The sequence below is a fragment of the Amblyomma maculatum genome, chromosome 2 (assembly GCF_055883805.1).
Source record: "Amblyomma maculatum isolate TAMU_Amacu chromosome 2, ASM5588380v1, whole genome shotgun sequence".
Taxonomy (NCBI): domain Eukaryota; kingdom Metazoa; phylum Arthropoda; class Arachnida; order Ixodida; family Ixodidae; genus Amblyomma; species Amblyomma maculatum.
Genome location: NC_139345.1, coordinates 23,240,651 through 23,256,059, shown reverse-complemented (window position 1 = coordinate 23,256,059; position 15,409 = coordinate 23,240,651). Strand labels below are relative to the sequence as shown.

The 15,409-nt window shown below is 43.5% G+C and overlaps 1 protein-coding gene across 1 annotated transcript in view; it reads left to right on the top strand.

Annotated features, from left to right (window-relative positions):
• The window catches only part of LOC146198121 (uncharacterized), a 93,250-nt gene that overhangs the window by 7,180 nt on the left and 70,661 nt on the right, over positions 1-15,409 (top strand). The window contains exons 4-9 of the mRNA XM_084593442.1: positions 885-1,108; positions 4,296-4,520; positions 6,832-6,977; positions 7,444-7,656; positions 9,566-9,712; positions 11,697-11,879. Of these exons, the coding sequence (XP_084449568.1) occupies positions 885-1,108; positions 4,296-4,520; positions 6,832-6,977; positions 7,444-7,656; positions 9,566-9,712; positions 11,697-11,879 (1,138 nt within the window). The remainder of the gene's footprint in view (positions 1-884; positions 1,109-4,295; positions 4,521-6,831; positions 6,978-7,443; positions 7,657-9,565; positions 9,713-11,696; positions 11,880-15,409) is intronic.

Below are 15,409 nucleotides of genomic sequence, written 5' to 3'. Positions count from 1 at the left end.
GTAAGGCATTTAGCCATTGTGTGATGCCTAAAGCCTCCAGGGCCATGCACTGGCAATGGTTATGCAACGTCTCATGTCTGTGTTGGTGGCCTGCGTGAAGTCACAAGACCACAAATTAGTAGGAGCTGCCAACTTGGGCAGCACTTTTGAGATAGAAATTGAACCCACCAGATCCCTAGGATCCGGAGTCGGACACGCTATTCCTAGGCCGTGGAGACACATTCGTACAACTTGGTTAAGTGGGGCTCTACATCGGTACCGGTGGTCTTTCACTCAGCATGGTAGATTACAACTGTGTGCTAATGAGTGCACAGCCTGAAACCTAACCTAACCTAATGCACCTAATTTGCATTTAGCCTAAGTGCATTAAATTACCCGTGATTTTTGGCTGGTATTCCCACCTTCTGCAAATGATTCATCAACAGGCCTGCCTTTGCTTCAAATGTTGAACTGCAGCCCACAGTTCACTGCTTCACAGACACCAGCATTGGAACCGCCATATATAATGATACTATATAGTGGACTAACGAGAGAAATTTTAAACTTGCTCAGGACTATATTTGACGGTGCATAATGTCATCTGTTAGGTAACATGTTCAGCAGTGGTTCTTGGCTGTTGAGCCATGTGCTATGATGCAATATGCTTACAGAATTTCGATTTTAACATTGATCATGAATTTTGTGTTGTGTTGTGACCTATTGCAAAGAATTCTGGCTTGTTGCACCATGGAACATGTCACGTTTGTTGCTTCACAGAGTTTGTAGCATATGGTTCCATTTAGGCTCTCAAGCATGGTAGGGATTTGCTGTAGTATGTAGCATTGTGTCATAGATATGCTTGAGTGCAACAGGGTGCTTAACAGAGATCTCTTTGCTGGTTGTAGTGCGAGCAATGTCAGTCGAGAGAAGGCCATGGACAAAGGACACGAGAAGGAGCATGGGAAGGGGCACGAGAGCGGAGTTGTTGGAGGAGATGGAGAAGGCGAAGGTAGCCGAGATAGTGATATTGATGTCATTGACGAAGACACCGACCATAGCCTGGAGTCTCTGAGCGCCTCTGCCATAGGCAACACCTCTGCATCACTCATGGGCTTCAGCGAAATTTCTGGTATTTCACTTGTATGGCAGTTTTTGATGGTTTTGCAGTGTTCATTTTGGCTTTTTACTCTGATGCGGTACTTAAAAGTTTGCTCTTGTTTGAGTGTCTCTTGGTAAAATTAGGTACCCTTTAATAACTTGTTTGATTTCGGGGTTTTAATGTGCCTTCATTTCCAAGAAGTTTCATATTTTGAATCTAATTATATTTCTTTTTCTGATCAGTCTGGTTTAAAACTGTGATGCAAGTGATGATTTCAAGTATTGTAAACTTGCTTTAATTTTTGTTTTGTTCCTTTTGCAGTAGAAATGTAACGGCAGGGATGCAAATGTTTCCCTAATATTTGGGCACATGATCCGTCATTTTTCATTGTTTTTACCTCAGCAGAAACTCCTGCTTTGCTGTGTATATTTGTAAAAACAGCTGAAAATGCTGTTCCTCTTTTTTAGCTGAAAGCTTCATTTTGCATGAAAGTGCTGTCTTTCTTGTTAGAAAATGACTTCAATGTGTTCTGAGTGTCCCTTAAGAATGTGCAATATCCTTTGCTGCCAACAAGGTGTGGTTTCAGAGTTGATTTCTCGAGCTTCAATATACTATCAGACCTATGTGAAATTTTGGACTTCATTCTGGAACTGCCACACACCCACAGGAACGTCTTACTTTGCACTTACCTACTTACACAATCTTTTTTCGGTCTCTAGTGTCTGAAAGTTATATTTTAAGACTAAATCAGTTGCTAGTGATCATTGTTCAGAGTCACGCTGACTTTTCGCTGCCGAAAAATGTGCAATTCTGAATTCATTGTCTCAGTAGGTTTGCCTGGATTGGCATTTCAGTCGAGGCAGTGGCTCAAACTAATTTTTTCGAGGTCCATCTTAGTGACGGCAGCACAAGAAATGTATGCTAAGAAGATAAGCATGCAATTGTGCTGATAGCATGATATAGCATCATCTGCGCTGCCACCCGTAGAATTTGGGTGGGTCGTTGGAGTTGTCTGCTTCCTGCATGTTCCCCGTCTCGGTTGGCCCAGACGCCATTGATCTTGAAACAGGCTGTTTCCTTAGCTTGCATGTTTTACAACTGTAAAAATATTGCACGGAGTATGTAGCGGTGGCAAGGGATGTGCATAATGGCACAATAGCTCAGAATTGCTCACCTGTTCAGGATATGGTTCATGGCATGAACTGCAGGCCATGCACAATTTTGGTGGTATCCGATGTACCTTAGACATCATCGGTTTGCACAGGAACTAAAAGTTTAGGTTTTGACTAAAATGCTAGCTAATATTGCATGTTGGTGGAACATGGCAGCAGGCAAATTTAGTGGTTCTTTTTTCTTGCAAATATATTATCTTGTAAAAGCAATTTTTGGAAGTTCACATATTTTTCGAACTGTTTAGTGCCTTGTTTGTGCCTATGTGTTTCTTACGTCCCGTCTTCTTCGCGCAGTTTTACTCGTTCAATCAGCTTTTAGGACTATTATTTGAGTCCTGCTTAGTCTGGAAAATTGGTCAGTGACTGTGCATGTTTTTCTGTAGCTGCCATTTCATTTTGCTATTGGTTCTGGCAGTCTGGATTTAGTGATTTCAATTCAGAACAGGTTTGTTACATTTGTTAATTGCCTACAATAACTCCTTTAACAAATGTGGTCTGCCTCTTTTAGTTTGAACACTTTGCAAAATTCTGGAAGTCAGCTTCTCCACACAGCAAAATCCCCTTCACGTGGTGGCTAAGCCTTTCTTAAGGGCAGAAATTGGGTGCAGGGCTGGATGGATGTGTTTTTATCATAAGGCTCATTTTCTGCACGCCTCCGCCTTGCATTGCTATCATGATTAAGAGCAGCTCTGCCGAGTCATTGTTTTGGAGCTACCATTCACCCTTCCCTTGTTGCAGCAACAGCAAAGGAGTGCGCTAGCCAAGATCGTGCATGACTTAAAAGCTTGAAATAGAAGGCTTCAGTGCTGCCCCAAACTTGCACCCCTATGACAGGCCACCCGGTTGGGTATTCGCTCTTAGAAAAGCTGACTTACAGAATTTGCATAGTGTCTATATTGCTCACATCTTACATATGTTGCATTCTATGTATTGGGGCCTTTATGTAACCAGGATTTTAAGCACAAGTGTGGTACATAGCTTCATTGGGTCAAGGATGAAGATTAGCATATTGTTACATAGTGGTGACAAGGCCATAGACACCAAAAGAGGACACAGGCGGAATAGTACTGAAATTAACTCTTTATTGGGCTGACTTGCGCCTTCAAAAAAACTAAGCAACTCGGCGGCAGCGATAGCAACAAACGTGCTCTCTGGGTTTCGAACTGAGAATGCCATCACACCGACAAAACACTCAATTAAAAGGCGGCGAGGGAATATCTAGATAAAGCCGCAAACGGTGACTAGCACAACTTAGAACATTGCAGAAGCGTACGTGAGTGGCAGGAACCTTAGAGACCCATCTCAGCGCATCTTGCGCAACAAAGAAACTGATAAAGCTGCGCCTTGCGACAACGAGCATGAACAAACAAAGAATACGGAATTGATCCTGACCCGGAGGCTCAGCTCTACCTGGTCACAAGAGCTCGCAAACTGGCGAAAGCCAGTGGTGCCCTGGACTGGGGGCGCCAATCGCTCGTCAGCCTCGGTTGAAGAGGCGAAGAAAAAGATCTCCGAGCAATTAATAAAGTTCACTCACTCACTCACTCCGCGTACCAGAATCAGAGTGATAAGGCCATATACCGACAGCTGTCGAAAAAAGAATAAAGATTTCAATAGATTGCGGCATTACTCCCTCCTTAAAAAGGCATCGCCTTGATTCTTACTAAATATACATAAAGATAAACAAAATACGAGAAATTAAAAAAATTAGGGCCTTTAGTATACGTAATAAGGCTTTAGGCACACAACATGAAAGATTTCCGGGCGCGTCCTGCGCCGCTGGGATGTGGTGCCGTTGGGGATGACTTCATAATTATACTGTCTGATGTGCCGAAGGACTCTGTATGGGAAGAAGCCACCAAGTATATGCACAGGCACCTACGTAACTCATCATCACCTCTGGTGGAGTGCATCAGTCACGGTATTCTTAATCTTGCATCAAAACTTAATGTTTTAAAAAGAAATGGTGCATGCACTTGTCATATTTTAGTCCTGTTCTTATGGTAGCCTCTTACTAAGGCAGATGTGGTTTTACTCACCTGCAGGAGGTACTGCGAGCTCATATGGGAACATAGAGGTGCCATCTGCCTTTGACTGCATGGATGCGACATCTGTGGCCTCTGATGCATCTTTGCCATCAGGCCTGGAAGTGCGATCTGGAATGCGTCGTTACAAGCATGTGCCGAACACTCGGCTGAACTGGGCTCTGACTGCATTGGCTGTTTTGGTGGCCGTCGCTGCTGTTGGATTTGGAGTGGGCCACTACCTTGGTGAGCAGATGCTGTGGCATAAAAAAGATATATATATATATGTATTGGTGTGTGCGTGCGCGTACGCGTGTGTGTGTGTGGGGGGGGGGGGGTGGAGGCAGGCGTAAGTCATCTTCAGAGTGTTGGCGTTATTTTAGTCATTCCTGACGCCTTTCACAGGAATAAGTTGAATTACCTTAAAGCTCTGTCCTTAATAGAGAGGCAGGTACCTTATGAGAAGGAAGATCGCAGTTTGCCTGGCTGCCGACGTCATGGACAGATTGAACATGGACGTTTGAGTGCAGTGGGGTTGTGTGGGGACCCAGGGGGCCTGGATACCCTTGCGTCAATAAATGTTTTGTCCTCCTCCTCCTTCTAAATACAAACCATCAAAGCAGTCAGTAAAATTGGCTGAGATTGTTTTTGCAGTAACCTGCTGTAAGTGTGAGATATTTTATAAATTTGGGCGTACGGCGTTTTACAAAACATGAACCAAGGATTAAAAAAAAAAAGAACGGTGCAGCGAAGCTTGGTGAAATCAACGGCACATTGTTTGCTTTATGTAGCATTGCTCAGAGCATTTTTACATTCTGTTTAATCAGTTCATTAATGAAGATAAATTTTGCAAAATATTTATTATTTCATCATGTGGAGGAGGACCAGAAATATCATATCCAATTTTTTATACCAATGTACCTATGATGTGGCCGTTGTTTCTAACTTATGAAAAAAGTCCGTGAATTATAAAAAATAAATGTCACATTACTGTGCTGGTGCGTTATAATATTGCAGCGCTCCAAACAATGTTTGGACTAGCGAAACATACGCTGTGACCATGCCCAAGTGAGCGGCTGCCCATTGTATGTGTTGCAGCATGACACAATTAACCAAAAAGCTGAGCCTGCCTTGAATTAGGCGACTTGAACAGTTTTTCTTCTTTTTTTGTTTTGTCATTATGACAGCTCGACAAAATTTCAGTCCAAGGTTACTGTCGGTGACCTGCCCATCGCCTATTGCTGATCGTGGCTCGGGCTTTTTGTGCTCCGGCAGAATGTGCTGGCACAGTTTTGAGACTGCGCTGTTAGTGGCGTCTGTCGGCTGCTCATTTCGAGATGGGGACATGCACACTTCTTAATTCAAAATGCGTTTGGAGCGCTGCGATACACAAGATCGCAGTCACTTGGTAGTGTTTCATATTTTGTGGGCTTTCTTTAAATTCTGGAAAAAACAATCACGTAAGAGGATCATGTAAGAGGTAGGTTAATAGAAAAAACTGGTCCGGTTGCATCTTATTCCCCCTCTACAACTTAAATGAAGTGCACTTGGTCTGGAAGTGAATAATAGAGATTTTGCATAATACATCTTAGTTAATTAGCTAATTGAGCAGAATGTAAAAAATACTCTGAGGAGCTCTATATGACGACAAACAATATGTTGTTGGTCGCTGGCAAGCTTCACTTTTCTTTTTGTTGAAATTCTGGTTCAAGTTACGTGAAACACTGTATACTGGTGAACTAGATGCATGAGAGGCGACAATGTGGCGCGAATCTTGAAACGGATTCATAAGCATCTGCGTCGGTGTGACTGAAATGGAAATGGGAGACTTGACACTCAATAGACACCTTTAGCAGACCGTGTTGCTTGTTGCGGTCTGCGTTTCTGGAGTTGCGGGATCCCTCCCAACGACAGTGCTCCCGCACTGATTGGTCCCAAAACGGTAGGTATGCACTAAGCTGACGGGCAATTAGTACCATCTGGCACCCTGGAGGCCAGCTGCCAGAGGCCAGCGGAACCAATGAAGCGCATTCACACTGCCAGTGGGAGGGATCCCGTAACTCCACTAACGCAGATCACAGCACGCAACACAAGTCTGCTAAAGGTGTCTAATAGCCCACAGGCGGCCCCTCTGCTTGTTCACTGACGGCTAATGAAGTTCCCTTCACAGCTAGGAGGTGTGAAGGAAAGGTGGGCCGGCGCTGGGAAAGAACTCTGAAGCTCTTGTGTGGAGAGGACGCGAGAAATGCTGTGCATTCTGGACGTTTATCGCACCATGGCCGTATTCGCGCTTTCACAAAAGTTGCATGTGCTCGTAATCGGGGTGTCCAGTCTGGCCTGCTTGAGAAAAATATACTTTGGCCTGGGCCTGGCCCAAGTTCGAGGTGGAAGGCTTCCAAATAACTGAAGCCCAGCCCGCAGGCCAAGCCGGGTACGGTCTTTCGGGCCGACCCGAGTCCGTGCACAGCTCTACCTTGTTCATGCATGTTAGTGTTTGGCTTTATGTGCCTTGCAAATGTGTTCAAAATTGTTTGGGGTGGACATGTTTGCCACTCAGGTGGGTCTGACCAGTTCCTTCAGCAGCGGGAAATGTCTCAAGGCCAGGTGCAACAGCTCAAGGCACTCCAAGATGAGCTCATGAAATGCATGCAGCAGCAAAGCAAGGAGGCACCACTGAAAGACGCGCCTTTCTTCAACCCCCAAGTGAGTGAGTGACTAGATCAGCTTTGGCATTGCTTTCGTTTAACCAGTATAGGCTGCCAGTTTCTTTGGCTCTGTGGAGCCAAGTGAAGCTTTTAAAGCTTGTAGTGTATAGTACTAGCTACAGAGGTGTTGGGCTTGTGTGCCTCCTTTTAACTTGTTACGCACATCCTGTGAATCACATTTAGAGTCTGGCAACCTTTTTATAGGTTAAAGCCAATATGCGAATATTGATGTACTACTAAAAACAAGTGATCAATATTAGCCACAGTGGACTTCTTTGTTATTGCATATCTTCACTGCACGATAATATTGGAAACTGGGCCCTGCAGTTCTGTCACACTGTCAGCGAACAGCGAGTACAGTTGCACCTTTGGGCTAAATAGAGGGTCTTAAAATGCATTGCTTTTTTTATGCTCCCTTCTTGGAAGTATTTCGGGGCTTAGATAATCTCTTTGCCTGGTTTCAGGTGTGTTACCAAGATGGTGAATATTGGAAAAAGAAATTTGAGCAGCTTTTTTCTGAAAATCAAGGACTCAAGGAGCTTCTTGAGCACTCACAACGCAATGCCGTCATGCACGATCCTCGTGTGGACTCATCTGTGGACTGCTCTGCTGATTCACCCCATGATGTTCACAAGTTGAAACTTGACCTTATCCTCAACCAGATGCAGCACTTGCAGGTTTGAATGCTTTTCTTGCATTGACTGTAGACACCTCCTGCACCTGTATATCTCATGTTTTAGACGTCAAGCAAAAATAGGGCGCGACCCACTACAGAATTGCATAGGAATGGCGTAGAACTAGGTATAGCAGTAGATATGCTCAAAGTACAGTCGAACATCGTTGGTAGGTTTCCAGTTTGCACTATTTCCTGGTTCGTGTGCGCAAAATTACGAGCGATAAAAATGCCTCATGGCGTTTACTTCTGCGTTTTACTTTGGTGGCATTTTAACTTGTAATATCTTTCCCGATGCCATGTCCAAAATTTTTCCAAATACGAGTTGTGTAAAATGCCTAGTGACCAATTGTGCATATATGGACATACGAGTGTACCAAGCCTGGGGGCATTCAACATGAGGAACTGGGAGTGCTCCCGTAGTAGAGCTTTTTCTGCAGTGCCTGAGTGCTGAAGGCGAACCATCAAAAGTAATAAGAACGCTAACATATGTATGGGCGCCTTCTGGTAGAGAGGGTGGGAGTGGTGGGGGGTTGCAACGGGAACAAAAAAGCAGCAGTTTCTTTGCAGTGTCCAAGGGCAAAGGTGCGTGATGCATTTGAGAACTGCAACGATGACGGATGTGCTTACGCACAGGTGGGTTGGATCTGGGAAACACAAGGTGAATGTCAGAAATGTTGTGACAGGCCACTGCTATGCTGGCTTCCATGCCTTGCATTCATGCTAAAGGGAGAAGCATGTGAAAAACAAGGAATATGGACTATTTTTGCATCTGTTGTAGATGGATCAGATAAGTTAAGAAGATTCTTCTCCATTAATACAACGTGGGTGTGTGCTGAAATCTGTGAGCTCTAGAAACAGTAGAAAAGGAGCAGTTTTGACCTTGTACCAAGAAATATTAATCTACTCTTTTTTGAGGTAAGATTGTAAATAAGGGCTTATGTACAGCCTTTGTCAAAAGTGTAGAGCTCGGGGGGTCTGCGTCTGAGCCGTATAGTGGCGCTAATTTAGCCTTAGTGGAGTTCCTTCCCATTGTTGAGGGTAGGACAAAAAATCTTCTTACCAACACAAGATTCAGGAACGCATGAAATGCATTACAAGCCGCACGAATTAGCTCAGAAGTAGACCCCCCGGGTTTTACACTTCTGACAGACTGTACCTTGCTCAACGGTACAATTTTTCTAAATTAAGTAATATCAGGAAAAGTTTGCTGTATTTCCACTAAGTAGAAGCACTTTCGAAAGTGAAACATGTATGTATGGGCCATGTAACTGAGCTAGTCGTGAGGAAAATAAAACTGTGCTGTTTGATATAAGTGAAATAAAAGATATATAGGTTGTAGCTATCGGGCATTACAGGCTCGCTAAGGTTAAAAAGCTATATTTTATATGCTTGGTTAGGGCTCCGTGCCCTATTTGAAAAGTTATTACCTTGAAAACAAGATGTTTAGGGTATGAGCATGTTGTTTTTTGTGCAGTAATGATGCTGTGTTTTTATGACTGAAAACCAACAAATGTGAGACCACATACTCTGTGATGTTTTAGTGCCTGTTGAAAAACCTCAGGTGGTCGAAGTTAGCTGTGAGATACTTCACTATGTGCCACTTATAGATGACAGTGTGTCTTCAGGAAAACTCGGCTAGCGATACCTGATTGATGTCACATGCACTGCAGTAGTGTCCATTTGCACGTTGGGCAGAATTTAAGGAACAGATTTCATATATAGTATAGTTTGAGCTATTGCGATTAGCAAATAATTTATAGGATGTTCAAAATTTTAACAGCTGGGTTTTTTAGATGGCATCAAGTCTGGGGAGCCGTACACTTGTCGCGTTTTGATTTTCAGACTGCTTGGTTGCTCATATTATCTTTTCCTGGACATGTTGGATGATTGGTTGTACTGCTTTTTTGCAGCTGATGAAGACCTTCAACCAGGTAAAGCATAGTGAACGTCTATCACGGGAGCAGGCTCGCAAACTGGAGCTGGAAAACGAACAGCTGAAGGCTCGGCTTGAGGAAGAAGCTGATGAGGTCCTTGTCCAGCAGCAATTGGAAGAAAAGGTTTGAATTCGTTATTCATTTCTTCACTTATCTGTCATGCTGAAAATGCTCTGTTTACTGGGTGTTACATCCGGCAGTGTACAAAATCGGTAACACAGTGCAGTGATAGAGTTGAATCTCTTTGATACATATTTAAAAAAAATGATTAACAAGAAGCGCATTATCCTGTAAACCGTATGATCCAAACTGCCTGGTTTTAGAAAAAGGGCACTGTTGAATCAGAAGCAAAGGCATTTGTAATTGACACTTTCACTGCATGAAAATGTAAGCATTCATTGATATTAAGTAAGAACAGGCCCTTCTTTGGTGCTCACAGAATTCAATCCGCGCTAGCATTGTCCTAAGTGCGGAAGGGATTTAGTAACGAATCGGTACGTTGATGACAATGCCGTGTCAAAATAACTTCCTTGTTTATAAATGCTTCATCCCCTTACACCATGCACCATGGAGAAGTCATCGCTATGTCTTACTGTTGCCGCATACTTGCTTTTGATGCTGCGTTCTCCTGATGAGGCCCAGGCCCGAAGCCCGCTTGTTTTAGCACATAGTTTTAGTTCTCAAATGTTTCTCCCCTATGCCCTTAAAGGGACAGAACACTGGAATTTATGTCTCAATTTTTTTTTCGTCGCAGAAGAAAGATTGATGTCTGTTATCCTGTCAAATTTATAGTATGACTGCGGGATTGCAGAAATTCTTTGAAATAGTTAGGATTTTAATTAACCGAGCTTGAAACATTGAGGTTTTACTGTGTTCGTGGTGGCATTGTATACATATGCAGTGAAGCCTCTATGTAAAGAAGGATTTTGGTTTTCACAACTTTGTGCCCACAGAACACCATGTATTTTTAGCCTCAGTATAGCAAAGTAAATTTTACCGTAAATTTTACGGAGTCCGCTCCCTGCTGTGTCATCTGGGGCGGTACAGATGAGGTTCACAAACATAGTGCTTGGGGAAGCCACTAGGCGGCATGAGTGTTTGCGCAGCGCGCAGCCAGCAAGACCAGATGCGCCGGACACAACTCTGGCAAAATGTTACAGTCGGTCGCAAACCTGTTGTTTTCACTGTTGCTTACTCGGAGAAAGCGAGGTGAAAAAGATGATGTGGCTCGCTATCGCCGGCCTTCATTTCTGTGGCTCCGACGCGGCTGAAGCGGCGGCAGCAAAATGCAGCGTCGAATTGCTGATTTCATCAGGAAGTTCAGATGGATGGCGATGTTGAAACCAAACATATACGTCTTCGTCATCCCCATCATGCACATAGCACAATTCCACTACAAATAAAGATTTTCTGTCTGAATGGTCTGTGAAATGTTTGGAGGGTTCTCTGTATGCAAGCTCACAAATTTCGGTGTTGCGAAGTTTTAATAGAACAGAGTAAATGGCATTTTTCAGTGACTTCATTATATCGAAGTTTAACTGTACATAAAGGAGGTTCTCTAGATTTGATCCAGGTGCCAAATGGGCTAAATGTTGAACATATATTCTTGCACAGTTTGTTCTCAAACAATGAGGCACACTTCGCCACCTTATGTCAGTGGTGATATAGCCCGTTGCGTGTACAGGGTCTTGAATATTTGGGGGCCGGGATTTAAAAATTTCCTATGCGAAATACACTTCCCCATTCGAGCTGAAATAACGTTCACAAAATAGCAAAATATGGTCTACGTTATCTGATAAGTGATTCAACATCGGTACTTGCCTAGATTTTCCAAAATCGAGGGAAAACTGCTCTCGGCAGCGTGCATAATTTTCGCAGAAGAGAGTCGAAAAGCTGCTTTGACATGGTGCGTCATCTGTTGAGCTGTCGAGTACCCTGTACAGAACTTACCCTTGTGTACCTGTGTTGTATGTGCCGTGTACTGTAATTCCTTATTTTTCAGCTTCATGGATGTGTGTATCACTACCATTACTGGGTGCATTGCTGCATGTCTTGCCCTCTGTTTACATAGTTGTGTCTCAACTCTGGGCTCATCTCGGTGACACAGGTGCAGACCCTGGCGGAAGAGAACCGGGAGCTGCACTCGCGGCTGGGGCACGAGTCACAGAGGGAGGCTGCCCTGCGCTCCCTCGAACACCAGGTGCAGCAACTGCTGAGTGAGAACGAAAGGCTGAAGCGTTCTATGGAGGAACAGGTGCCCACCAGCCGCATCTCTCTGCTGCGAGACACGGTATGTGGCCTGCCCATGCCGAGGAGCTGGAGATGTGCTTGTGCTGGGATCACGAGACAGCTTACAGCCCAGCAACATCTCAGTCTTGTCAAAACACAAGTTTGGTGGGTTTATATGCAGAAAAGCCTCATTAATTTGTAGTTGTTGTGACTGAAAAAAATATTTGAATTAACCAGGTTTTCAAATTAACTGTGCTGAGTAAGAAATGCTCATATGCATTACTCTTATCCGACTTTTTTTTTTTCTCGCTGAATTACGATTGCCCTACATTGCTCCTTAAGCGGTATTCACACGGGGGATGCCAGCGAGGATGCATGTGGAAAGGAGGTGCACGACGTCATGGGCTGAACAAACTCGCACATTCACACGGATGATGAAGAGTCGCCAAAGAGAGACGTCGACTGTTTCAAGCCGCACGCAGCAGGACAGGAACAGAGAAGTACACAAGACAGCAGGTTCTGACCCACCGTTTCTTTGCCAGTCAGAGAAACATAAGTTCAGTAAAAAAAACAATAAAAAACATGCAAAATAAAATAAACAAACTAGTTCGAAAGGGAAAGGACCCGCCAAAAAAGATTCGAATACAAGAGGCTCGGGTGGGGTAGATCTTATCTGCTTGCACCTCGCCGCGTGCTTTTTTATCCTTCTCGGGGTCTCTTGGGGACTCTGGGAGCGTTTGTACTGGCTGGCTGAGATGTCCTCCTGCCCGGAGACTGCGGCCGGCGGCAAAAAAACTGGAAGTTGCAACGCCCAGCAGCCTCTCGAAGGCATGACGTCAGCACAGTCGCCCTCGCTTATAGAGGGATTTCGGCGCCCATGTGAATGCCGCTTTAAAAGTCCATCTCCCAACCATTAGCCCTTGCTGGCTATCACTGCTTTACATTTTTTATTTTATTTTATTTTTATTTATTTATTTTTTTTTTTCCCCTATTGGATGCAGTCTCGGCTAAAGAAGTAAACACTGAATGTGCAGTAACAGTGGCAGCAGGTCAAAAGTGAGGGAAAGAAATGAAAAAAAAAAAAAAAAAAAAAAAACTGCACTCCATTTTGCCTTTCGCAATCACATGTTGTCCCACATATTGATGGGAAACTGCAAACAATCTTATGGTTTTAATTTCAGAACGTGCACATCATAAGTTTGCTCTCGCATTACCTACTGCATGTCCAAGCAAGTGGCTGCCAATGGGAATGAGCCGGGCGCATGGTGCGCAATTTCAAATTTTCTTCAGCAGTTCGCATGTTCGTGTCATCCATATTATGCAGGAGCGTGTTTGGAACTTATGAAATTCTGCACCTTGTACACAATGCACTCTGGCCGGGGAATGTGATGAATTTTTATCATCCCAAAATTCATTTCAACTGGGTTCATATCAGCAAGAGTCTGCTGTACGTTTGCTTTGCATACACATCGGCCAACCAATTTCAGATGGCTGTCCTTCTCTACAAAGGCCGACTTGCATATGCGAAGTACTGTTAAGTAATCTGAAATTCTAGTAGCCTAACCAAATAACCACATTATGCCACTCAAAGAAGCAATGCAACCAAACCACTCACAGGTATGGAGCAAGAAATATCGCATCGGTTGTATTGCAGAACTTGCACTGTTGTCGCTGATTTTTCTATGTGTGGAGGGGTTGTAGATGCTGCCATGCCAACACTTCTGCTAGATGCTACGGCTGAGCTGGAGCAAAGTGAAGAGCAGTAAACTCTGTCCAGGGCACAGTAAACTCTCATTAATTCGGCCTTCGAGTGAGCAGACGAAATGTTTAATTAACCGAAAGTTCTAATTATCGAATGGGTCGAAAAAAAAAACTGCTGAAAATCATTTGCATCACAGTAATTTTATCTGATGAACACCTGCATGACAGTTGTCTGCATTTGAGATGAAACCCAGGTGAGAACAACGGTTTTTCTGGTTTCTTGAAGTGCTTTGTTTTGTGCACGTTGCCAAAAAAGTAGAATTAAAGAATTTGATTCTTCATGGTGAAGCATTGAGGTGAACAATGCTGTGCAGTGAAACTGCACTTGACCAATGTGCAGCTTCAGCTTACTGGAGTCGGCATGTGGTTGCACGTGAGGAATGTATGCATAGTCGTTAGAACAGCATGGCACCATTCAAGGTAAAAATAAAAACAGTGATGTGCCAAGCAGCCTACGAAACAGTGCCGTTTGTTGATGCGTGCTCCATATCGTAGCCGTGGGAAGTGAAGGAAAGGGAGAAAAACTATGTGACAGAGCAATATTTCAGAAATGGGAAACTTCTTATCGTTGCCATGCCTGCCATAACGCAAATGAAGTGCTCGTGCATCACTGTTTCATGCAGTTAAGGTAGGCCTATTTCGGAGATTGCTGGCTGTGCAGCCGGAGTGAGCCTGTCCATGTTCGAATTAATGAGCATCCCACACTGTAGACTTGCATCGGGTGTCGGCCAGGACCGCACTCCTAGCTCAAATTATCCACATTTCTGAATTAACGGGAGTTACTTCAACGGGATATTACTGTTTCTGCTAACACAGGCTGCAGAATAGGCTGCAGAATAAAATCAAATGTCGGCATCACTCTGCACCGTTTTTTTGTGACTCTGAAGGACTGTTGGTTTCCTGGGTTTGTGGCAAAATTGAGATCGGCATTTCCGCATGGCATCCCAAATCTTTTAATAAACTAGTGTAGTGCAGGCTTCTGCTTCGATTTAGTTGATCAAATTTATGCTAGAAAATACGGAACTGTATAGAAAGAAACAAACTTCGAATTACCAAAGTTTTATAACCTAATTTTCAGTGGGGTTGTGCGCGTACATATCATGCCTGTCAAAATCTGTTATAATGAGTGTACATACATTTAGCTGTGCGAAAAGCAAAATTTTAAACGTGAAGTGAATTAGAGCATTGAAAACTGAGTGCTAATTAAATATTTTTTAACTGCTGTCAAGTTAAATTGCAGGCCAAATTTTCTGTGAAGCATGGCTGGAAAAAAGCAAATTTATTAGAGTTGTGCAATTGTAACGAATATTTAGGTACAAAGCAGATATGAATGGTGAAAATTGGTCGCAAATAGAATATTTATGAATAGTTTAGAAAAGCATTTAAATTTGTGGAGATAGAAAAGAAGGATTGCAAAATTGTTTTCACCCATCAGGATCATAATTTGTTATGCCTGTAAAGCATAGCAGTTATTGAATAAGAAAGCAGGAATCATGCAGTAATACAATTTTTTGATAATGACTGCTGTTAGTGCAAAAAGTCTACTTTCAAAGTTTGCCTTATTGTACACATAAAAAAGGGAGTTTGCTGAATGGATATCTCCATATGGGTGTCAGTGGTTGGTTAGCAACAAGGCAAAGCACTGGAAAAACACAACAAGATGGCTCATGAAAATGGACAGAAGAGTTGCATCCTGAGCAGCAACACTAGCGGGACCACCCCTTCCGCACTCCCTTGCGACACTTGGAGAGAAAGTGTTGGTTGTGGAGTGCTACTCAAGACGCAGCATTCCCGACCTTTAGCCCTGGCATATTGATTTTGCTAGACTTG